Source organism: Erinaceus europaeus, chromosome 9, assembly GCF_950295315.1.
Source record: "Erinaceus europaeus chromosome 9, mEriEur2.1, whole genome shotgun sequence".
Lineage (NCBI taxonomy): Eukaryota > Metazoa > Chordata > Mammalia > Eulipotyphla > Erinaceidae > Erinaceus > Erinaceus europaeus.
Genome location: NC_080170.1, coordinates 88786302 through 88812845, shown reverse-complemented (window position 1 = coordinate 88812845; position 26544 = coordinate 88786302). Strand labels below are relative to the sequence as shown.

General features: G+C 41.3%; 1 protein-coding gene across 1 annotated transcript in view; it reads right to left on the bottom strand.

Moving 5' to 3' along the window:
- Positions 1-26544, bottom strand: part of DRD3 (dopamine receptor D3) — a 47864-nt gene that overhangs the window by 13627 nt on the left and 7693 nt on the right. Inside the window, exons 2-3 of the mRNA XM_016185251.2 lie at positions 17784-17896; positions 4158-4300 (exon numbers count right to left, since the gene is read on the bottom strand). Of these exons, the coding sequence (XP_016040737.1) occupies positions 4158-4300; positions 17784-17896 (256 nt within the window). The remainder of the gene's footprint in view (positions 1-4157; positions 4301-17783; positions 17897-26544) is intronic.

Below are 26544 nucleotides of genomic sequence, written 5' to 3'. Positions count from 1 at the left end.
AACAGAGGTTATGTAAATAGAATACAGTGTTAAGCAGGGGGGAATTAAACCAATGAAACAGAAGGGGTCTTAGAAGCAGAATTTAGAAGCATACCAACATTCATCCTTCTGTTTCTGACTTATTTCTCTTGACATGATTTCTTCAAGTTCAATCTAAAATGGGCTGAAAACAGTGAAATCACTTTTTTTTTTTTTTTTTTGCCTCCAGGGTTGTTGCTGGGGCTAGGTGCCTGCACCATGAATTGACTGCTCCTGGAGGCTTTTTTCTTTTTCCCTTTTGTTGCCCTTGTTGTTTTATCATTGTTGTGGTTATTATTATTGTTGTTGATGTCATTGTTGGATAGGACAGAGAGAAATGGAGAGAGGAGGGGAACACAGAGAAGGGGAGAGAAAGATAGACACCTGCAGACCTGCTTCACCGTTTGTGAAGTGACTCCCCTGCAGGTGGGGAGCAGGGCGCTGGAAACGTGATCCTTATGCCAGTCCTTGCGCTTTGAGCCACGTGCGCTTAACCCATTGTGCTACTGCCCCAACTCAGAAACTACCATTTTTAATTCCCGAGTAATATTCCATTGTTTATATATGCCACAACTTACTAAGCCACCCATCTGTTGTTAAGATACCTGGGTTGCTTCCAGGTTTTGGCTATTGCAAATTGTGCTGCTAAGAACATATGTATACACAGATCTTTTTGGATGGGTGTGTTGGCTTCCTTAGGATATATTCCCAGAAGAGGAATTGCAGGATCATAGGGTAGGTCCATTTCTAGCCTTCTGAGAGTTCTCCAGACAGTTCTCCATAGATATTGGACCAATTTACATTCCCACCAGCAGTGTAGGAGGGTTTCTTTGACCCCACAACCTCTCCAGCATTTGCTGCTGTTACCTTTTCTGATGTATGACATTCTGACAGGAGTGAAGTGGTATGTCATTGTTGTCTTTATTTGCATTTCTCTGACAATCAATGACTTGGAGCATTTTTTTCACCTTTTGGATCTCTTCTGTGGTGAATTTTTTTTCATATCCTCTATTTTTGGATGGGGTCATTTGTTTTCTTGTTGTTGAATTTGGCAAGCTCTTTATATATTTTGGTTATTAAACTCTTGTCTGACATATGGCATATAAAGATCTCCCATTTTGTGAAGGGTCTTTTTGTTTGAGTATTGTTTTCTTTTGCCATGAAGAAACTTTTTAATTTGATGTAGTCCCATAGGCTTATGCTTGTCTTAATCTTCTTTGTAATTGGATTTGTTTCATTGAAAATATCTTTAAAATTTATGTGGAAAAGAGTTCTGCTAATATATTTCTCTAAGTATCTTACATTTTCTGGTCTAACATCCAAGTCCTTGATCCACTTGGAATTTATTTTTGTGTTTGGTGAAATATAGTGGTTCAGTTTCATTCTTCTGCATGTTTCAATCAAATGTTTCCAACACGATTTGTTAAAGAGACTCCCCTTTCCCCATTTAGTAGTCTGGGCACCTTTGTCAAAGATTAAATGTCCATAGGTGAGGGGGCTTTTTTCTGGGCTCTCAATTCTATTCCATTTGTCAGTGTGTCTATTCATGTTCCAGTACCAATACGTCAATTAATCTAAGGCAAAATTGGTTTCATTATATATCTTTTATTTAAAGGTCAGTTCCTGAGAACCTATCTGTAACCTTAACTGAGGATTTATTGTACCTATGGTTTTTCTGTATGTGCTAACAGTTTTCATTAAACACCCAGAATTCCTGGGGCTGAATAACGGACACAGAAGAGGTACCATATAAGGTGTAAGTCTGAATCAATGTCAAGCATTAAAGCAACTGCCATCTCAGATATACATGCTATCCACCTGCCTCTCAACTTAATCAAAGGTGTGTCACCAACCAGCAATCACAACCCAAACTTTGTGTGCACAAATCTAAACAATACACCCTCTAATAGTTTAGGAATCTATATTAGTTCCCAAATGCCTAAATGATTCTTCTTCTTTATGCAATACCAGGGAACGAACCAAGGATCTGGCAATTTTGCTGAGAAATTTCTCTGGACTCCAATATTTCTTCTTGTTGGTTTAACCATTTTATATAGTATATTATGAGGTCCCTCTCTCAGTACTTTTCAAATTACTGATCACTTTTGCCTGGATTGACTTGTGTCTAAGTAAGGCAATTAAAGGATTCACAGTTGTGGAAATTGTTGTTTCAATATTATTTAACATATAATATGACAGTTGTTTCAATATTATTTTAATCCCTGATTGGAGCACAGTGGCTTAAAAACCTTTTGTTCTTTTTCTTCCCTGTAGGCTATTGGAGCCAAAGGGCTTTTAGACTATAAGTAGGCTTCTTAGCTTAATCACTGACTCCTGAACAAGAGATAAAGCAGGGTGGGGCAGAGATAATCCAGTGGTTATGCAAAGAGACTCTCACAGCCCCACCACTAGGCCACGGAGCTATAGATCTTCTCCTGAGTTTCCTGGTTAGTTCTCTGTCCCCTGGTGTCAACACAGGGCCTTCCCCCCACTGCTCCAGATTCTGAGGGCTGTAGCAATGGAGACTCACAGTTGCATTTGGCGAGTCTTAGGGGAGTTCTCTCCTTCCTTCAGCTGTCTTTTTGTTGGTGAAACAGACTGGAGGTGGCATCTCAACTGGTAAACTGCCGGACTGTTACCAGCCACTTAATCTCCCCCTAGGCTCCTCTCTGTTCACTAGCCACACGTATTTGCACTCACTGGTAATTTGGTGGGTTCCTGAAATCATTCTAGTCCTGTCTTGTTGCAGTCCTTTGGTATTCCTAGTTGACCAGGGAGAGGAGAGTAGAGAAACACAGCTGCTGCTGCTCTGTTGCTACACCTCCTGAGAAATTTCTCTGGATTACTTTAACATCTTACATACTTAGGCAATGAAAGAAAGAGGGTGCGAGAAGAGAGACAGAGAAATGGAAGGACAAGGGAGAAATACCAGAGTGCTGCTGCTTTACCCTTCAAGGAGTTCCCTTTGGTGTTGACTCTTGTGCTCCCATATACTGCTGGGTATTGAATCCAGGGCCTCATACATTGCAAAATGTAAGCTTTACCCACTGAGCCATCTTTCAGCCCCTAGAATGATTTTTAAAAATTATTCTTTTTTCTCCTGGGTTATTACTGTGGCTTGGTGCCTGCACTATAAATCCATTGCTCCTGGAGGCTATTCTTTCCCTTCTTTTGTTTATCATTGTTGTTATTATTATTGTTGTTGTCATTATTGTTGGATAGGACAGAGAGAAATCAAGAGAGGAGAGGAAGACAGAGAGGGGGAGAGAAAGATTGATACCTGCAGACCAGCTTCATGGCTTGTGAAGAGACCCCCCTACAGTTGGGAACCGGGTTCTGGAATTGGGATCATTAGCCAGTCCTCCTTGGGCTTCTCACCATATGCGCTCAACCCGCTGCACTACCACTCGGCACCCACAATGATTTTAAAAAAATATTTATTTATTTATTCCCTTTTGTTGCCCTTGTTGTTTTATTGTTGTAGTTATTATTATTGTTGTTGTCGTCGTTGTCTTTGTTATCAATAGAGAGAAATGGAAAGAGGAAGGGGAAACAAACAGGGAGAGAAAGATAGACACCTAAAGACCTGCTTCACTGCTTGTGAAGCAACTCCTCTGCAGGTGGGGAGCCACGGGCTCGAACCCAGATCCTTAAGCTAGTCCTTGTGCTTTGCCCCACCTGCACCTAACCCGCTGCGCTACCGTCCGACTCCCACCCAAAGTGATTTTTAATGAGTAAAAACTTGGAAGCATATATACTACTTAATGGCTTTTATGATTTTTCTTTTTTGCATTGCAAGTCCAATGTGAATTGTCATCTTTTCATTACCAAACCTCACCTGAATTATTAGTATTTTTTCCTTTTGTTTTTAAACTGGCATACTTCTTTAAATTAAAACAATGATATTTCTTTCAAAAGAAGCCAGACTTTTCACTAATTGGGACGTATTTTTACTCCTGTTTTGTTTTACATTTCATTTATAATCGACAAAGGACAAAACTTTGCCATCTGTGGTATCCTCATTTCACACAGTTTACTGACCAGGTGCTGGAAAATTTCAATCTTGAACACCTCCCAACCATTCAGGTGTGCTGTGAATCTCATGGGCAGGTGACTAGAAGTTGGTCCCTCACTGTTACCTGTGGTATTGAAGCCAAAGAGGAGAGGACAGGACACGGCAAAGGCCAGTACCCAGACAGCTGTAATCATGAAGGCCACGCGACGACAGGAGCTCTGTCCTGTGCCATGTTGGTAGTGAACTGGCATGACTACTGCTGTGTACCTGCAAAAAGAAGGGGAAAAGAAGAGACAGGGTGAGAAGGAATGAAGAGGAGGACTGTGCCTTCACTCTCCTCTGTGGTTTTTCAGATACTGATAGAATTAATTAATTTTCACCAGAGTAGTGCTCAGCTCTGGCCTATGGTGGTACTGGGAATTGAACCTGAGACCTTTGGTACCTCAGGCATGAAAGTCTTTTTGCATAATAATTCTGTTTTCTTCCTCAGCCCATATATACTTGTAGAATTGTGCCCCCAAAGGTGTTTACCTTGTTTGTCTTCAACTATAAATTTTAACCCTCATAATGACAGCTATTCCAGGTAGCAAAGCTGAGTAGTATCCAAGGAAAGCTTACTTTAAAATCCAGTTTTAAATAATGTTTTAATTTTATATATTTATTTTTGAATAGAGACAGAGAAATTATGAGGGAAGGGGGAGTTAGAAAGGGAGAGAAAAAGAGAGATGCTTGTAGCACTGCTTCAAGCAGTGCTTGTGAAGCTTTTCCCCTGCAGGTGGGGATAAAGGGAGTGAAGCTGGGTCCTTGAGCATTGGAACATGTGTGCTCTGTGAGTGAGCCACTGCCCAGACCCTTAAAGTCTAGTTTTCATGCTGTATTGCTTCATTAAGACTACTATATATATATATAAAAAAGTACCATAGATGGGGTGACTTAAGCACGCATTTATTTTTCACAGTTTAGGAGACTGGAAAGTCTAAGAGAAAGACCCTGGCAGTTAGCTATACGATGTCTGGTGAGGAATGTCCATTTTTTGGCATCAGGAGGGCTGTTTTTATGTTATATCCTCACATGGCAGTAGACAACAGAACAACTTTGGATCTTTTTTTCCCCACAGTAGTACTAATATCACTCATCAGAGCACTACTTTCAATACCCAATCAATACCCATAGCTCTCCCCCCACCTTTTTTTTTTTTGACTCCAGGGTTATCACTGGGGCTCAGTGCCTACACTACAAATCCGCTGCTCCTGGAGGCCGTTTTTCCCATTTTGTTGCCCTTGTTTTTATTGTTGTTGTTGCTGTTGGACAGGACAGAGAGAAATCAAGAGAAGAGAGGAAGACAGAGAGGGGGACAGACAGGTACACCTGCAGACCTACTTCACCGCCTGTGAAGCACCCCCCTTGCAGGCGGAGAGCCTGGAGCTGGAACTTGGATTCTTACTCCTGTCCTTGTGCTTTGTGCCATGTGTGCTTAACCCGCTGCACTACTGCCTGGCCTCCAGCTCCCATTTTTTAATGCCATCACTTTGGGGGTTAATTTTTCAACATATAGATTTGGGGGGGCACAAATATTCAGTCTAGGGTCAGGGAGAAAGCATAATGGTTTTATCGTGATTGAGGCTCCAGGTTCAACTTCCAGGACAACTATAAGCTACAGCTAAGCAATACTTTGGACACACACACACACACACACACACACACACACACACTTGCCAGGAGCAGTGGAGTCATGTATGCACTGAGTCCAAGTGATAACCCTGGTGACAAACACATCTAACTTAAAAAAAAAAAAACCCATTCAACCTACTGTACATGTTTTAACCTGGTAAACTCATAGTTTCTTATCTGAGTGGACATTATTGTTTATATGTTACAACTCCTCACACACATTTCCATCTGCCTGTTGAACTTACCTGGACAACTGTTGTCAAACTCAAGCTATCTAAAATAGGTGTCCCTAATGCCACTCTTAATCTGGTTCTGTGTCCTGTCTTTCTTCAAGACACCCATACAATACTTGGGTTTTGACTCTACGCTTACCCCTTTACAACATTTGTTCACTCATTCATTTAAGCATTGACTGACTAACTCAATATTTATTGGGTCCCTACTATATGCCACATCATATTTTGGAAATATGAAGATGTTCAAATTGGAAATTACCCCTGCCTTATTTGACTGGGGTTGACTGGAGAAGATAGATAGCAATGAGTATAGCTTAACAGGGCTGGCAAAATAACTCATTTGGATAGTGGATTCCTATGCCATGCCGTGAGTGTGACTCAGATTCAATTTCAGTTTCTACCACATTGTAGGAAGCTTTGATATTGTGGTTTCTTTCCCTCTTTTTCTCTGTCTCTATCTGAAAAAGTCAGCCTGGAGCAGTTAAGTCCCAGAGATGAAAGAAAAAAAAAAGGAGTGGGGGGGGAGTGGGAGGGAAGAAAGAAAGAAAAAAGAAACATATTATAAAAGAAATAAACTGAGTGACATGGCATAGAATAATGGAGGCTATGAAGAGAGGTAAACATACAGAGCAGGCAGGGAAATAAGTGCAGTTAAGTGTGTGTCAACTATAAAACGGGGGGGGGGGGGGAAGAACACTAGTAGATGGATGGCAGGTTCTGTACATTTGTCCAGAATATTGTCTTCTTCAATTATCCACACGTCTCTTTCCTAACTATTCTCTGTGATGACCATAGTCTCTTCTCTGGACTCCTGCTGCCAGATTCCTAAAACAGATTTTATTATGCTGCCCTCCAGTCCCAGCTAAAAGCTCTCTGATAGGCAGGATTTTGATTTTCTCAAGATTTCTGCCCTGTGCTACCCCCTCCCACTGAATGCAGGCTGACTATGATATAATAACAATTTTGTGATTAGTTTACTAACCAATTTGAGTTAACTAAAAGGAAGATTATTCTGGATGGGTGGGCCTAACCTAATTAAATATGTTAAATACGGTTTTGCTGAATGCAGGGAGATTCCAAGCATAGGAAACTTAACCTGCTGGTCTTGAAGAAAAAAATTTCTACTTTTGGGGAAAGAGCCTATGTCCAGAGGTGGCAAGAGGCTTACAGGAATTGAAAATAGTCCCTGGTTAACAACCAAGAAATTAGACACTTGAGTCTTACAATCATAAAGGAAATGAGCGGGGGCTGGTGATGGCGTGCCTGGTTGAGTGCTCACATTACAGTGCTCAAAAACCTGGGTTCAAGCCCCCAATCCCCACCTGCCAGGAGAAAGCTTTGCAAGTGGTGAAGCAGGACTGCCCATGCCTCTCTCCCTCTATCTTCCCCTTTCCCTCTCAATTTCTGGGTATGTATGTCAAATAAATAAGTAAATAAATAAATAAACAAATAAATAAAAGAAGGAAGGAAGTGAGCTCCAAGTCCCTGATGAGAACACAACCTAGATTACACTTTGGTTTTAGCTTTGAGAATCCCTGAACAGAAAACCTCTGATCTGCAGAAAATGTGTGTGTGTGTGTGTGTGTGTGTGGTTGGGGGGGGGGGCGGGAGGAGAGCGTGGAGGGAGGAAGATGGATATAGCATGAGTATGTAAGATTACTATAACATTTGTGGTAACTTATTATACAGTTACAGAAAACAAATACATTGTCAGTGGTTCCCTACACTACTAGGTCAAACACAGCCTTTCCCCAACACGCCTTCGATGTACCTTGCCAGCCTGATCTCCTATTGGTCCCTGTCACTTGTTTGTAACTCTAGTCAAACTCATCTGCTGTCTTTGTTCAATCCATTCTTGCTTTTCCTTCCCCGTGTAGTTCAGTTTGGCCTTCCATTATTACCGAATCATCTTTCTTATAACCTTCCCAATTCTACCTCACAGAGATATCTGGCTCTGGATGTTTAACACTACCATGCCAATCAATCATTTTGCTGTTCTGTTTGTTGTCTTGCCTTAAAATTGAATTACCCTTGTAGCTGAGGGAAGACAGCCCCTATATGATTTAATGTATTTGGTGGTGCAAATCATCACACTGTTGTATTCCAGATAGGCCCTTGCACAAAGCAAGTAATAAGAAGCTGCTCATTAATTATACTGTGGACTCCAAAGGCCTCCTTTGCCATTAGAATACAATGATAATCTCAACCAGGCTCAAGAAATTTAATGTGTAGACCTTGATCTACAAGAGTTCAGTTTTCTTTTGCTTTCTCAGTGACTAGGGAACCTTGAGCCTAAACTCAAAGCAGGAGACACCATAGCCCCTCAGTGGGTTATGCCCCTCTGCATGGGGCTGAAGAAGGAGAGGATAGATCCTGGGCCAAGCAGAATGGAATAGTGCTCCCTGATGCTCTGCCTGTATGTGTCAGCCCTGTCTGAATCATCTCTGCTCCCTGCGCTTCTAGCCTTACAGTTCACTTGTTCACATTTGTATCCCCAAGGGAGCATCTGAGCATTTGTTCTGAGAGCAGGCACTGCACTTCTTGACTTTGGCACCATAATGTGTGACAGAGGTGTCTTCGTTCTCCAGATGGAGAAGCAGAGCTATTTAGTTAATAAAAATCAAATCCAAACCCTATTTAGTTAGGGTCAAATCCAAACCCTATTTAGTTAATAAAAATCAAAATCAAAACCAAGAACCCCTAAGGAGGTCCATGACAGCCCAGATCTTTTCTCCTGATGCACATCCATTGCAAATCGTCGCTTGAACCCCTGCCTTGTCATTAAAAGAGCAGGGCAAGCTGCACCTGGCATTCCTCCATACTTCTTACATTCTCAGGATTTTAGTTTCCTTAGGCCAGTGAACTGGAGCTTCCAGTCAAGTATACAACCAGGACCTGGTCCTCGGCAGTATCCCCTGAGACTGTGGAGGACAGGGTGAGTCTCCAGTGGCAGAAGAGCTAATGAGGACCAGGGAGGAACAGTAGAACCCTCCCTCCTGTCCAGAGCTGCATTTGGGTTCAATCCTGTCCTTCATTGTCAAAGACCCCAGCGTTCCTATTCATTCTGTCCTGTGCTGATAAATAGCGAACAATCAGCTCCCTCAGTAAAATAAGCCCCTATTTATGTTATACATCACTTTCGGATATAAATTTTCCCATCATTGTTCATTCAAAGCCACCATCAGACTTCAAAATGGGTTTCAAACATCCCCCAAATTTTGCCAGCCATTTCTTGCTAGGCACCATGAGCTGATTTCAGATACATCATGGAGAGTTACATACTTTCCTAAATATACTTCAAGGCTCAACAACTTTTTGGAAGCTGCCTCCAGTACAATGATGCTCATTCCATTACTATAAAGGAATTATATTATTATAAAGGAATTAGAGACAGAGAGAGGTTACATGATGAATCCAAGATGCCACCACATACAGTTGTGACACTGCCAGGCCTCCTATCCTTGAGGCCAATATCTCGGTGGGATGCCTGCTCCCTCCTGGGGTGGGGTAGTGGCAAGGCTCTGAGATCATGTGTGCATAAGGAGTGTTCTCAGGAAAGAGACCATAGGAAGGTGGTTTGTACTTGGAGAGCAGGTGCACAGAACTGATTTTCCCCAATTAAACCTGGTTCTATTAACTACCTGGAGGTCTTGTTAAAACACATATTCCCAGTCCACATTCCCGGATATTTTCAGTGAGCACTTCTAGAGTGGAAACCAGAGGCATGTATTTTTAACAGGCAAGTGCATTTTAAGACTAGACAAGTTTGAGAAAGTATGCAGTAGTAAATCTTTCTGTGTCAAGGGCTGGAGATACAGTCAGCTCAGTAGTGTTCTGCTTTGCCATGTGTAAGACCCAAGTTCCAGTTCCAACCCCAATTAGGCAAAATTTGGTGCTGTGGTCTCTTTCAATTTCTCTCTGCCTCTAAAAGTAAAAATAAATTTATTTCTTTGTCAAAAATTCTTGTAGACTTAGGTAAGAAGTGAGACAACACTACATTGTTACATTATTATTTTTTCTTTCTATTATCTTTAAACATCATTAAAAATTTAGAACAAATCAGGACTCCTGGTTTGCTTCCAGGGTCTTCCCCCTAGGAAGCATGTAAGCTTTGGCAGGTAGAAACAGAGAGGCTGTTCTGAAATTTGCCACCGGAGGGCACCCTAATGCAGCAAGAACTCTGTCATCTCTGCGGGGTGAGAAGTTCACTGCTCACCTGGAGGCTGGCCAGGCCCTGATGTGGAGGCAGGGAGAGTAAACTAGGTGCTCCCAGGTTCCTGGAATCCAGCAGAGGTCCTAGTTTCCCAATCAAACTGGCTACCTTAGCCTCTGGTCTCTGGCTTAATTGGTCTGAGAAACTCAGGTGACTCCGGAGAGAGTGGGATTGAGCTTGTTGTTCAGCAGGAAACTGACCCAGGGACATTTCTGCTCTTTGCCTCCTGCCCCAGTGCTGTCCCCACTGGCTATTCCATGTGTGCCCAGCTGACCTGTGGACATTGCACGCTGCCATTGCTGGCAAGTCTGGCATACTATGCAAGATAGGGAAGTCCCAAACTGATTAGTTCCTGAATCTGAGCTCTGTACCCAACTATGTGGCAGTGGGCCAGAGATTTGTCTTCTCTAGACTCAGTTACCACATCTGTGCAGTGGGGATGATGACAGCCAATAGGGCTGTTAGGGATATTATGTGAGATTATCTCTGTGTGAACTTTTTTTTAGTACAATGCATGGTACCTATTAAACATTCAAAGACAATTATTGCTTTTATTTATCAAACAAGTACATTTTATAAGAATCAAGTGTACATGAGGTACTTTACAAATATTAACTCAGTCCTCATAGCAATTAGTATGGTATTATTTTCATTAAACAGCTAAGGGAACCAAGGTCCAGAGGAGATAAGCTTAAGGTAACATTGGTGTTATCTGATAAGGCCAAGATTTTAGCCAGGCAGTGCCCAAGCATCTCTATAAAATACAGTGTGTTGTGGAAAGTCACTGACTGAATCTTCATTTTCTCCATACCAGTCTAGCCTTAAAATCTTGATTAAAAAAATTATTTATTTATTTTCCCTTTTGTTGCCCTTTTTATTGTTTTTGTAGTTATTATTGTTGTTGTTATTGATGTCATCTTTGTTAGATAAGACAGAGAGAAATGGAGAGAGGAGGGGAAGACAGAGAGGGGGAGAGAAAGATAGACACCTATAGACCTGCTTCACTACCTGTGAAGCAATTCCCCTGCAGGTGGGGAGCCTGGGGCTCGAACCAGGATCCTTATGCTGGTCCTTGTGCTTCGCACCATGTCCACTTAACCTGCTGCGCTACTGCCCAACTCCCCGCCTCAGAGTCTTTACTTCTCAAGGAGAGTTTGACATCCTCGAGGAAACACTCACGAAAGATATGTCTCTGATATCTGATTACTGTAAAAAATGGCGACTAATCCCTAGCACTGCAAAAACGGTATCATCTGTTTTCCATCTACACCATGCCTCGGCCTCGCGTGAGCTTAATGTGCAGCTTGGCGATACGAGAATCCGGCATGAAGCCCAGCCAGTCTATCTTGGCGTTACTCTCGATCGCACTCTGTCATTTCACGAACATCTCATAAAAACTGCAGCAAAGGTGGGCGCGAGGAATAACATCATTGCAAGACTGGCCAGCTCCTCATGGGGCGCGAGCGCTTCCACACTATGATCATCGTCTCTGGCATTATGCTATTCCACTGCAGAATACTGTGCCCCAGTATGGTTCCGTAGCCCCCATGTCCACTTGGTCGATTCCAAATTATATTCCTCCATGAGGATAATTTCTGGAACCATCCGTTCCACCCCGGTTCCATGGCTGCCAGTTCTTAGCAACATCGCCCCGCCAGATATTCGTCGGGATGCGGCATCATCTAAGTTCATTTCCCACGTCTACGCTCCACCGGACCTGCCAATATACGCGGATATCTTCACCCACCCTGTCCAACGCTTGACGTCTCGTCACCCAATCTGGTCCCCTACGCCTACACTGAACTTCTCTGTTCCAGACTCTTGGAAACAGAGCTGGCAGTCAGCTGAGGTAAAAAACAAACACCTCATCACAGACCCCTGCAAGCATCAACCCGGCTTTGACCTGGCACGTTATGATTGGGCTCTCCTCAATCGCTATCGAACAGGCCATGGCCGGTGCGCCGCTATGTTCCATCGCTGGGGAGCCAGAGACGACCTGAACTGCCCCTGCGGCTCCAGACAGACTATGACCCACATAGTCAACGACTGCCACCTCTCCAGATTCAAAGGAGGTCTCGAAACTTTACATCAGGCTCAACCTGATGCTGTTGACTGGCTACGGAAGAAGGGCACACTAGAAGAAGAAGGAGAGAGAATACACCTACCTTGCTGGGGTGTCATGAGGTTAGCGGTAATGAAAAGTTCTTGGTGCCTGGCACCTAGTGCATGCTATATCAATGGCAGCCATTTTCATTGTGTTGTTTTTAGACTCAAGCAAGTGTGTGGTGGGGTTGGGGGGGGTTAACAACTAGGTATCCAGGGCATTGAAGACACAGGAAATGTACCCTATTTATCCCAAATAAACTGGTACCCAAAGAGGTGGGCTTCTGATCTGACCAGAGGCCCCTCCATCTCTGACTCACCCCCACCTTCTCCCAGGAAGGACTGCTCACCGCAACTGATCAAAGAGTGGGGGAGGAATGTAGAAGCTAGAGGCCTAGCCCAAGCCTACCTGCCCCCGAGGCTACAGGACCCAGTGCAACCCATATAATATTTCTGTACAAATGAGTTAACCCCTCCCTCTCACTCCCCACTCTTGACTCCCAAGTCTGTGACTGGGGTTTGTAGACTGTTATTCTACCAGATAGATCAGGACCGCTGCAGAATTCAGCTTTCACCTACAGCCCTGCTCCAGAATGGAAGGTGTGTGGGTGGGAACGAGGTGCAGGAAGCTGAGTCTGGAGGGTAGAGGCTGGGCTGGGTAGGAGGGCCAGAGTCTAACTCCCTGCCTGGGTTTAATGAGCCCCAGAGCTCTGTGAGGGCTGCTTTTCACCACCTTTTATTTGGTCAGACAGGGGCTCAATAAATCTTTAGTTCCGTGGACTCCCCTTGTGGAATTGTTGCTGAAGAAAGCTTTTTGCAAATGGCTGGAAAGCCCTTTGCAAATATAAAGTGCTTATTTAGATGCAAACTAAAAATCCAAGGTGCCTGTGACTCATCTGGTACCTATTGTGCTCTCTGCAAAGACGCGGAGGCTTGCCTGTGTGATGGGTGCCATTTGAGAGCCACTTAAAGAACTCCCTGGTGAATGAATTTGGTTGCATTATTCCCAGGCTCCTAGGGAGGACTCTAATTCTCAGTTGTGTCCTCCTCCTCTGACACTTTCTCAACCCTCTCCCTAAGTTAGCTCTGACCTTGGATGTGGTGGGAGGGGGCTGGCCTGTGGGGAGGCAAGGAGCCAAGAGCATGGGGGGCTTTCGCTCACCCACTCTGCTTTTTAAAAAAGAAAAGAAGGCATTAATCCAAGCATCCAGGGCTATGCCTAAGAATCTAATGACAATAGTATTACTTGCTTTCAAAATCCCTTTTATCATTTCCTTTTCTTTCCTATCTCTCACTACCCTGTTATTATAGACCAGGGCTTCATGACCAAAAAATGCTGAATCCATTTGGTCAAGTTTGTCAGGCTGGTGAGTGGCATTGTGTGAAGACCAAAGGTCTGCATGAATGACTGCATTTTTAATGAATTGATCAGTTATTTGGCATTACATGAACAGAATTTAATGCTGTGTACAGCACACTGCTGTGAGGAATAATGGAGACAGATTTTCCAATGCTTATTTTCATTCCTAAAATAGGGAGGAGGCTCCATTTTGAGGTTTGGTGAGGAGTGGTTCATACAGAAATGCAGGCTGGGAAGAGAGCTTCCTTCTCCATGGGAGTCTGAAGCCACGCTTCTCCTCTCTCTCTCTCTCTCTCTCTCTCTCTCTCTCTCTCTCTCTCTCGGGTTTCAGGTAGGTGTGTGTTGTGTGTCCTGGGAGTTTCTTAAGTTGGACGGAAAAGTCAACTCCAGGTTTATTTTTATGGGTTGTCTTTGAATAGATGGAAATAGAAGTGTGTGATAAGCATGGCTACTGCTAGCATAATTGTGTTCTTGCAAAAATTAGAAAAAGGGACCCTGAAGAAAAAAAAGAAAGAAAGAAAGAAAAAGAAAAGAACCCTCTCATGACTGGTAAATTTGCATAGAAGCACCTTCTTGAGGCCAACACAAGGGTAGAAGGATGGGCTGGATTTGGTTTCTACACCCTTGTGTGAGGTACTATAAAAAATACCCACTCCAGACCCGTGTGCGGAAGTGGGCATGTGCATAGAGCATATAGGCTGAGCATATACTGAGAGTAGAGTAGGCTGGCACCTATGAAACTGGGAGGGGCCTAATTCTCTGGCACCTCCCAAGGCTGACCTTTCCTCATCCTCCTTTCCAAAAGCACATAGATGTGGTATAAACTTCAGCTACTCCCAGGTAGGGGGTCACTCAATTCACTTTCATAGTCTTTAATCAAATGTAATGGTCACAGCAGGGAGATACATAGGTAATAAGGAGCCAGCCCTAGAACAAGAGTCTGAGGTAGGACCTGGATGTGGCTCTGTGGATAAAGCACTGGGCTCCCAAACATGAAGTCCCAGTTTGATTCCCAGAATCCCTTGTGCTAGAGTGATTCTCTGGTCTCTTTTCTCTCTCTCTCTCTAATAAAAACACCTTTAAATCAGAAAATATTCTGGGGTGGGCTGGTGGAAGTAACAGTAAGACAAACCAGATGTACTTCACTACTTCTGTAAATAATGTATTCATTATTTGCATTGCATTCATTCCTAATGTATAAAAAACATGTAGTGGCCTGGGAGGTGGCATAGTGAATAAGATGTTGGATCCTCAGGCATGAAGTCCTGAGTTCAGTCCTTGGCATCACATATGCCAGACCACTACTGTGGCGCTCTCTCTCTCTCTCTTTCTTCCTTCCTCTTTATCATAAATAAATAAATCTTAAAAAAAAAAGAAAGAAAACATGTACATTTATGTTTAGAAATTTAAATATTGTAAAAGGAGTTCTGTTCCAGAGAAGCTAAAATTATTATAAAGTCCACTTTTTTTGGTGGCTTCATTGAGATATAATTTCCATACCACATAATTCATCCATTTAAAGTGTGCAATTAACTCTTTTTTCACATATTTACAGAATTATGCAATCATACTTACATGTATCTAAATACATCTTTCTCTCCCTCCCTCCTTCCAATATATATATATTGCCCACCAGAGCACTGCTCAGCTCTCGTTGTAGGGTGTCTTGGACCCCTATAGCCTCAGGCATGAAAGTCTTTCACATAACCGTTGTGTTATCTCCCTTTTCTACATACTTGTATTTTAAAACACGTACTCTAATGGTGTTAATTCCAGCATCGTGGGCACATTCTCTCTCTCTCTCTTATTTATTTATTTGATAGAAACAGAGAAATCAAGAGGAAAGGGGGAAGATAGAGAGAAAGAGAGACACCTGCAACACTATTTCACCACTAGCAAAACCTTCCCCCTGCAGGTGGGAACTAGGGCTTGAACTTAGTTGCTTGTGCATTGTAACATGTGTGCTCAACCAGGTGTAGGCCCCAACCCCCCCCCCCCCCGGCTCAACATGGACTAGTTAGAAGACTGTACCAGAAATTCAGAGCAGAGTTAATAAGAACATAAAATCTTCTTGTAGGCATAAGAAGAAAGGAAAGATAGGCTAAACTATTTTTTCTGGGGTGGGGGTGGGGAAGTTTATAAGCGTTGACTGCTTAGATGTAGCGCTGAGGAAGAAAGAGGAGTCAAAGCCCTACATTTCATAGAAGGATGATGTTAGCAATAAAAGATGATCCACAAAGGATGGTCAAAAGCTCTTGATAGTTTGTGTTTTAAAACATTTTGCGGGAATGGGGTGGTAGCACAGTGGGTTAAGCATACATGGTGCAAAGCGCAAGGACAGGCCTAAGGATCCTGGTTCGATCCCTGGCTGTCACTTCGCAAGCAGTGAAGCAGGTCTGCAGGTGGCTATCTTTCTCTCCCCCCCCTCTGTCTTCCCCTCCTCTCTCCATTTCCCTCTGTCTTATCCAACAACAACGACATCAAATAACAACAACAATAATAACCACAACAATAAAAAAACAAGGGCAACAAAAGGGAATAAATAAAATATTTTTTTTAAAAAACAACATATTGTATTCTTGAGATAATGGGATATTAAGGCAGTAATGTGGTCTGGAAGTCAGGAGAAAAATGAGAGGTTTAGCCCAAAGTCGAAGGTCATTGGCTTGGAGTAAGAGAGACAAGGGTTCAAATCTTGACAGTGTCCCATACTTACTGACAGCCTTTGGGTAAATTAGTTCATTAAGAAGCTAGAATGGAAGATAATAATAATACCTAATGAAGTAGGCTAAGACATCTTAATACAATGTGATAGATTTTCGATAATAGGTAGAGCTCATTTGCGGTTGTGCCTTAGAGTTATGGAATGAATAAATGCTATCACTGGGAGAAAGAATGTAAAAATAGAAGGGATTGATGAGGAGTTAAGTGGGAGAGTTTTCAAAAAGGGGAGGGTGGAGACTCTTGATTAGCAGCACAGGCTACAGACTTGACAGAGATCTTCTTTCCCCAGGGTTCTTCATGTGTGTGATGATGTAGCAAATCTAAGTCTCTTGTTAGGAAAAGGCAGGAGGAGAGAGGAGCATAACACCAGGGCGTTGCACTCTCACATAGAGAAAATGAAGTTACAGGTGAAGAATAGACTCCAGATCACAGAAACCCCCTCCAGCACCAAAAAGTAATTGTAAATTAATAAAAAAATACATATATATATATACACATATATATATCATTATTGTTGAGAAATAAGAATGGAAAAAGGAAACACAAAGTAGAACTTGGACTGGGTTTGATATATTGCACCAAAATAAAGGACTCTGGGGGTAGATGGGTGTGGAACTTTCAGGTCCTGGTGCATGATGATGGAGGAAGACTTAGCCTGAGGGTGAAAGTGTATTGCAGAAAACTGATACATATTACACATGTACCAAACAACTGTGTTTACTATAAACCATTAATCCCCACCAATAAAAAGATATCATCCTCTACTTATTTTCCTAAAATGTTATGAAAGGAAAAAATAAATCATAGCCATACTTTCTTAAATGGCCTTCCCCTTTCTACTTCTCTTATTTCTCCTTTTACTAAACAGTCTCATGTTTTCTCCTGCTCTCTCTTGCTTCTCTTACTTACTTTCTCCTTTTCTTCACAAGAACCAAACACAATACTAACAAGAGAAAATTTCTCCTATGCAGTCCACCTTTCATTCACACTCCTGCCTGCTTCTTTCCCATTAGGAATCACAAAACTATAAAGAATTGTGGAAAAGCAAAACCAGAATCCTCTTTAGGGACCTGGGTGAGGAGATGGGGAAAAAAGACTGGGAAATCTTATGGTATAATTCTTATCTCCTATTATAGGGCTGTCTTTTCATTTGAAAAGTGTAATTTAAATGAAAAAGAGAGGAGAAAAAGAAAGAAGGAAAGAAAGGAAGGAAGGAAGGAAGAAAGAAAGAAAGAAAGAAAAAAAAGAAAGAAAGAAGCAAAGAAAGAGAAAAGAGAAAAAAACGTGCGAGTGGTAAATTTCACTTGGCAATGACCCCCTTTCCATGTCTTCAGTCAATGCCTTTGCTTCAAATATGGCAAAAGCAGCTCCTTATGTGGTTTCTCTTGAGCACATGATTTAGACTCCTCTCTCCTAAGCCTGAAAGGGGAATCCTAGACCTACCTGTCAATGCTGATGGCACAGAGGTTCAGGATACTAGCAGTACACATCATGACATCCAGAGTGACAAAAACATCACAGCAAACACGGCTGAAGTTCCAGACTCCACCTGTTACCTGGACATCAGAGGTTAAGATGTTAGTGTTTCCTCAGCAGAGGGACAACCCAATGAAATCTACTACCTTCCTAGGTTGCCTTGTACAGATGCTGACATACTTTCCCTGTTAGTGAATGCTTCATTACTGCGGGAAGAGATGTGGAGGGAACACCATGCTACCTGACTATGTATTTTTAGAGTATTAGAATGTTAGTGGTCTTAAAAACCATCCACTGACATTCAAGGTGTGGTCCACAGTGGGGTGGTCGGTCTTCAAAGATGAATATTTCAAAACCCTTCTGCAAAGACCCATCTCTGAATCTGGGGTGCGTGAATCTTTATTTTAAAATAAATGGTTTCATCTGACCAAGGTTTGGGAATGACTGATCTAGTTCATACTCAAGAGGCAAGGGAAACTCATTGTGTGTAAGACAGATGTGCAGTTAGAATAACTAAAGTGACTGCCAAGCATGAACACTGTGCCAAAACTACTCTCAAAGGCCCCCCACCCAGTAGAGAACTCACCAGGTTCCCAAGAAATAAGTCCAGAGCATGTTTTTCATAAAAATATCTGATTTCTGGGTGACAGTACAGTGTATAAAATGTTGGATTCTAAAGCATGAAGTCTCAAGTTTAATCTTGGGTCCTAGTTCCATAGAATTGAATGGAGAGACTGGGTCTAGAGGACGGAGCCCAGCTATACTGTAACACTCACAGGGTTAGTGGGAATGGTTTTGACCTTATAAATTTACATCTTCATTCTGAGTTCCATACTTTCCTTTGAGGGACACTTATGAAAAGTCAAGGATGTAGGTACTTTAAATTACTGTCTAGCACTTGCCCATCTTATACTCTTTCTCTCAGCCAAGTTAAAAAAATATTTTATGTATTTACTAATAAAATTAAAATACAGAGAGAAGGATACACAGTGATACCAGAGCACTGCACAGCTCTGGTGATGGGGATTGAACCTGAGATCTCAGAGCCGGATGTGAGTTGGACGTGAGGGCGATCTGGCTGTGACATCTGTCACCCCATTGATCGCCAGGGTTGAGACCTCTGAGCCTTAGTCATGAAAATCTTTTGCATAATAGCCCCCAGTGAACATTTTCACATAGAAAGGGGGCAGAGGTAGAGAGAAGAGGTAAGGGAGAGACAGCATAACAGCAAAGCTTCTCCCATTGCAACGTGGTTCAGACTTGAACCTGAATTGCTCCTGAGGCAAAGCAGACACCACCTCAGGTGAGCTATCTTTCTGGCCCCATTTCCATCTTATTAATATTATCTTTACATAATTCAATTGGATGAAAGACATGTTTCAAGGAAATTTTAATTTCCAGGATGACCACAAAAGCCATTCTTAGACCCTGAGACTTTTGTGCATTTGCCAAATTCTTGTGCCTGGAACTGCAATTCTTGATTGAGGGCCATGAGGCTAGAGGAGAAACCTATTATGCCTGGTGCCTGGCTTAAGTGGTATTCATGATACCCCCACCGGAAAGGCCTAATGGCTATTGAAAAGAAAAGAAGGCAAAGCAGGTAAAGGGAAAGACAGACATAGTTCAAATATGTTGTTCCTTTATCTAGTTTTCATCATTCCAAAACCATGTTGGGTGACCTTGTTACTTTACTGTTTGTCTTTACTGTATCTCACTAAAGTTGGGTTCTGACAAGTTTCCTGTTCTTCCTCGTCTCTGAGAATTTTCTGTGTCAATTCTTTTTAAGCCTTCAGTTTTACTCCTATATTTGGTCATCTCTAACTTGTGTTTTGAAAAACTCTGACCAAAGATATTTTGTTTAAAAGCAACAATGAAAAGCACTAACCAGTGATGAAGTCATCACTTTATGGTCACTTGGTTGCGGATTTATTTTCTCTCTTTTAGTTCAAATATTTAGTTCTAGATAAACAAAGGCCTAATATGAACTATAGGAATTCTAAAAATGAAAATATTTTTAAAAGGGAGATATATAGCTATAATAACAGTGACTTAAGGGAGGTTGAGAATAAAACATGGTTTTGCTCAGTATACAGGAGAGTTGTATGCTATAAAAACTTACAAAAGTTGCATTTTCTGCTTTAAATCTCATTAAAATATATTTATTATGCAACTTGTGTCTTAAATTTACAGAAGAATCACTCCTCTCACTTCCCAAATTGTCAAGTTCCGTAGTATGTTGAGAAGGAAGGATAGGTGAGACATTATTGTTAGAGCAGTTAGAAACTGGGGTCTAGGTGGTGATGCACGCACACATTATAGTGTACAATGACCCAGGTTCAAACCCCTGGACCCCACCTGTATGGGAGGCACTTCATGAGTGGTGAAGCAGTGCTGCAGTTGTTTTCTCTCTCCCTCTCTATCTTCCCCTTCCCTCTCACTTTCTGTCTCTATCCAAAATAAATAAAAAATATTTTAAAATAAAAAAATGCAAAAACAATAGAAAAAAAAGAGAAATTCTAGTGCTTTCTGTGGACTCATTTGTTCACTCTTTCATTCTCTCATAAAACAAGTACTTATGAAACTCTTAGCAGTTCAAGAAGGAGGGCATTTTATGTGTTTTCAGAAGTTTTAAAAATGCTCTTCAGATTCTGTCCTTGAACAACTCAAAAGATAACTAGAGAATTAAGGCATTCTTAATAAAATAACTAGATCCCATGAGATTTTAGTATTGCTAATACAGTTCAAGACTTATGAAGAATTTGCTCTACATGGGTAACAAACCCACATGACCCATTCCAGGAATTTCTATAACTCTGAAACTTTTGCTTATTAAAAATTAATTTTTCTATGTGTCATAATTTTAAAGATGATTTATATGTCTGTCTAACTCTGAGAGAAAAGAGGAGAGAAAGGGAGAACTAGAGTACTGTTTTAGTACATGATATGTCAGGGACTGAACTCAGGATATCACACATGAGAGGCTATTACTTTATCAATTGTACCACCTCCAGGGCCACTTTGTGCTCTTAAAAGCTTTTTTATTTTTTTAAATATTTATTTATTTTCCCTTCTTTTATTGTTGTAGTTATTATTATTGTTGTTATTGATGTCTTCGTTGATGGATAGGACAGAAAGAAATGGAGAGAGGAGGGGAAGACAGAGAGGGGGAGAGAAAGGCACCTGCAGACCTGCTTCACTGCCTGTGAAGCAACTCCCCTGCAGGTGGGGAGCCAGGGGCTTGAACTGGGATCCTTACACAGGTCCGTGTTCTTTACGCCACCAGTGCTTAACCGCTGTGCTACCGCCCAACTCCCTCTTAAAAGCTTTTGAAGACCAATTAAACACTTAGATTGTAGGAGATTAAGTGACTGTTAGTCAGAATTGTAAGAATGAGAGCTTTTACTTGTTTGCTGCTGAATCCATGACATACAAATGTATCACAAAAGAATGAGTAGTCTTGTCTCCGGCCATGCCACCCTGAACACGCCCGATCTCGTCTCATCTCGGAAGAATGAATAGTCTCTGATGTCTTAATAGTAGTAGTAGTAGTAGTAGTAGTAGTAGTAGTAGTAGTAGTAGTAGTAGTAATAATAATAATGAAAAATATTTGTTGAGTGTTCATTAAATGCCTGGTGTTATACAAAGCACTTCACAGACATTCTATTACTGATTTAGAGTGGTTTAGTACTTTGCCCAAGGAGGCATGGCTAGTAAAAGCAGACAGAACATTGGAAGGTAGACTATTAACAGACCCTGCTAGAATAGAGCAAGCCGGTTGTTGGAAGGAGATGTAAATGGGTACACATGAGGGGAAAGGAGAAAACCACATACTCATCAGCTATTTTGTATTACAGACTGCATTACTTCCCCACTAGGGAAAGAGACGCCATCTTCTGATTGTCTCCATCACAGGACTGCAAAAACCGAAATAAAATTAAAATCAACAATAATAAAAAACAGTGCAAAAGAAACTGGTGGCTGCTGACTTTAGGCCTCAAGAAACTATACTCCTGGGAAATTTCTTTAGTATTTGCCTTCTTTTAGCTCTTACTGGCCAAAGCCCTCAAGCAGTCCTCTGGCTTCCAGACCCCTACTGCTCCACCCCATTCTGACTCTCTTTTCCAGTTTCAGATTCTGCCATCAAAATTCCCATTCTCTCTTTGATCTCAGCTATGTGTCAAGAAAAAAAAAAAAGAAAAACAAACAAACAAAAAAACCCAATCTGTCTAGCTGATTAAAGTTACTCCCACTAAGGTGCCATCACTTTACCTTCCCTGGAGTTTACTCATTAAAATGAGTCTTTAATTGGTGGAGTATATAGTGGAAATACTGTTTTTGGGTTTTTTAAGTGAAGCCCCCCCACATCAAATAAAAGTAAGTGGTTAATAATAATAATAATAATAATAACAGTGATAAGTGACAGAGAGTATTGGACTTAAAAAAACATAAAGGCCCAAGTTTGATCACCAGTATTGCATGTGCTTTGGTTCTTTCTACTCTCTTTCCTTCAAGTTAGTAAATAAATAAGCTGTTAAGAAAAAACAAGAAGTCAAGAACATGCTAAACTTTCTTTCACATTATCTCATAGCAATCCAGTGAGATAAATATTATTTACAACTTATTAATAAAGAAATGGAGACTCAGAGGGATAGTTAATGTGCTTACGAATGCATAGCTAGTAAAAAGAGCTAGACTATCAAATCCTTGATTTTAACTATTGCTCTATTTTTCCTCTCAAAGTTCAGCACTTTGATAAATTGCTTCTGAGACATATACAGTTTAGCTCAAGTCTAGCAGGCTGGCTAGCTAGCTAGGGGAAGAGGAAGGAAGAATGTTGACATTAGTGTTAGACATACTGAATATCACCAGTAAGGAATTAAGGACCAAGGTGACATTTCTGAGAGAATATACAGTCATTATTAATTGTTTTCCATATACACACACACACATATATATATATATATATATATATTTCATACACATGCATATATACATATACTTTTCTTTTTAAGTTTTTTATTATTTTGTTTATAATTTTTTATCTTTTAAAAAATTTCCTTATTGGGGGATTAATGGTTTACAGTCAACAGTAAAATATAATAGTTTGTACATGCATAAAATTTCCACATAACAATATAACCCCCACTAGGTCCTCCTCTGCCATCATGTTCCAGGACCTGAACCCTCCCTTCACCCCAGAGTCTTTTACTTTGATGCCATACACCAACTCCAGTCCAAGTTCTACATAGTGTTTTCCCTTCTGATCTTGTTTTTCAACTTCTGTCTATGAGTGACATAATCCCATATTCATCCTCTTGCTTCTGATTATCTCACTTAACATGATTTCTTCAAGCTCCATCCAAGATGGCTTAAAGAAGGTGAATTCACCACTTTTGATAGCTGAGTAGTATTCCATTGTGTATATGCATATATTTTTCAATGGATAGAGACAGAGAAATTGAGAGGGAAAGGGAAGATAGAGAAGAGGAGGTGCCAGGCGGTGGCACACCCAGTTAAGTGCACATAGCAAGAAGTGCAAGGACCCACGCAAGGATCCAGGTTTGAGCCCCCACTCCCCACCTGCAAGGGCTCTGATTCACAAATAATGAAACAGGTCTGTATGTGTTTTTCTCTCTCCCTCTCTGTCTCTGACTCCTCTCTCAATTTCCACCAGGGGCACTGGATTTGTAGTGCCAGTACTGAGCCCCAGCAACAACCCTGGAGGCGAGAGAGAGAGAGAGAGAGAGAGAGATTGACTGAGATTGAGACTTGCAGCACCATTTCACTACTTGTGAAGCTTTCCTCCTACAGGTAGGAACTGGGGACTTGAACCTAGGTCCTTGTGCATGGAAATGTGTAATGTGTGTACTCAACCAAATGTGCCACTGCCCAGCCCCCATCAATTGCTTTACTTTGTCTGGGTCTGTAACAAAGCAGTTTCTCAAGTCACTGCATTCAAGCACTACTAACATAAAAATGCTTAAAGTGCATTGCTCTAAGGCATGCTGAAGCAGATTACTTCCTTACTAGTTCTAAGAGCTGTAAACAAGCAAGTAATCACCTCTCCTCCTTCCTCAGATCCACCCATCTTAGAGGCAGCAGTTTATTATTATTATTATTTTGTATAGGCAGCAGTCTTAATTTACTGTTTATGTGTCTATCACATAACCAAGAAGATGGAGAATTAAGCCTTGAGTCAGCATGAAGACAAGATGGCTGATGAGACCAATGACCTGTGACCTGACACGGTGCCCACTTACCTTCACCTGTGCAAAGCACAAGGGCTGAGCCAAACTGCACAAAGTATCGGTTGACAGTCATGGACAAGGGGGATTCAAGCAAGAATTTGAATATATCCAGAAGCCCTTCACCTCCATACAGACTTCTAGCCTGCCCTTCCTTTCTTGAGGGTGTACTATCTCCTCAAGTCTTTATTCCTTTTTTTTTTTTTTCTTTCTTTCCCTAACTACATACATTTTCTATTTATGGAACTTTCAGTGAGGCCTTTTCTCATTTTCTGAGGTCAAGCCCATATTCCATTTTATTGGGTGCCTTTTCTAAATAAATACTATGCCCAAACCTGGTTGCTTTCTTCTCTTTTCTTTCTTCCTTTCTTCTTCTTCTTTTTTTAAATGTCTTTATTGGGAGATTAATGGGTAACAGTCAACATAAAATGCAATATTTTTGGGGGGGCGGGATGTGGTGCACCTGGTTGGGCGCACATGTTACAGTGCACAAGGTCCTCGGTTTGAGCCCCCAGTGCCCACCTGCAGGGGGAAAGCTTTGTGAGTGGTGAAGCAGTGCTGTAGGTGTCTCTCTGTCTTTCTTCTTCTCTATCACCCCTTTCCCTCTTGATTTCTGCCTCTCTTTATCCAATAAATAAAAATAATTAAAAATATAAAAAAATACAATAGTTTGTACATGTGTAACATTTCTGCTTTCCACACAACAATTCAACTGTTTCTTCTTTCTTTTTTTTTAATATTTATTTTATTTATTTATTCCCTTTTGTTGCCCTTGTTGTTTTATTGTTGTTGTTGTTGGATAGGACAGAGAGAAATGGAGAGAGGACGGGAAGACAGAGAGGAGGAGAGAAAGATAGACACCTACAGACCTGCTTCACCGCCTGTGAAGCGACTCCCCTGCAGGTGGGGAGCCAGGGTTCGAATCGGGATCCTTATGCCGGTCCTTGTGCTTTGCGCCACCTGCGCTTAACCCGCTGCTCTACAGCCCAATTCCCTGTTTCTTCTTTCTTAGTGTGACACAGAACTCCTCAAGCTAACAGGTTTCATAATGTCACAGAAGGACATTTATCCATCTATCAATCCAAATATTTCACATTTTTAAAATATTTATTTTTTTGAGAGAGAGAGACTATCAGCTCTGGTGTGTGACAGTACCTCGATCAAGTTTTGGGCCTCAGGCTGAAAGTCCTGTGCTCCAAAGATGAGTTATCCCCCTGGCTTATTAACTGAGTCCCCATTATTTTGCTGGGTGGATGTATTACAATGAAACAAACCTGTTTCTGTCCCCGGAGTCTCAGAATATAAAGTGTGTGCATGTTAGAGGAAGAAGTGGGTGAATGGATATGGGTGTAGGAGATAGACACTAATAAATAAATAAATAAATATTATACAATGTGATAAATGCTGACAGTAAGATAAGTACAAAGTGTTGGGATAACATAAAAGGTAAAGCGATTTTTTAAAATTAAAGTAGGGAAAAAAACACTTGATTGACTTAAGGCTCTTTAGAGACATAATTCTAAATTTCTTTTAAATTCTAATGAATAACTCACTTCAGAATTAAACAGCAGCCAGGTGGTGTTACTCTCACTTGCTAATGAATGTCACTAATTCCCCTTGGCAATACAGAAGGTGGCAGTGAGCAAGAGTATATCTTCAGGTACAGAAGTTGGCTATTGATTTTCAACAGACACAGCCCAAGGCAGCATTCCCCAAATTTACTGATTATAAGCAGCATTTCCCAAATCACCTAAGGCTCTTGTTAAACAAAATGATTCTTAGGCCCCACTCTGAATCATAAATCACTCTGATGATTCTTACTGTGTGGGAGGTTTTGGAAACACTGGTTGAGGTGGTGAAGGTAAAGGTGGAAACTGCCCTTGCCTTCAGAAATGATGGTCCCTAAAACAAGGTCCATAAGCATTCTTTGTTCCAGGAATCCTTTAATCTTAGGATCTTCTTCTCAAAAGATTGCTTTTAAGTACATGCAGTAAAATTCAATGGGTCACAGAAGATGCCAATTATACTGAAATATAGTTTGCAAAGTATTTTTTAAAAATATATATGCTTCTTTAATAATACATTAAATAACAAGACCTAGTGGCAGGCTCAAAATTCCTATAATTTCCATGTTTCTAATGAATGTAAGTGCTATTTCAAGTTGTCTATAACAACTATAATGTTATGTGAAAAAAAGAAAACTCAGTAATTTCCACTGGTGACTCTAAGGATTTCTTCTGCTATGAGTTGATGCATACATTAATAATTGAAGGAGGACCAGAGAGATAGCTCACTGGGTAGGGAGCCTACATTGCTATGCATGTGACCCAGGTTCAAGTCCCAGGTATCACTACAATGATCACTACCTGGTACTGTGGGATTTCTCACTTTCTCTTTACTCACTGTCCTTATCTCTCTACCTAAATGAAAAAAAAAATTTATATTGGTGAAATCATGCATGCATGAGACCCTATTTCCATAAA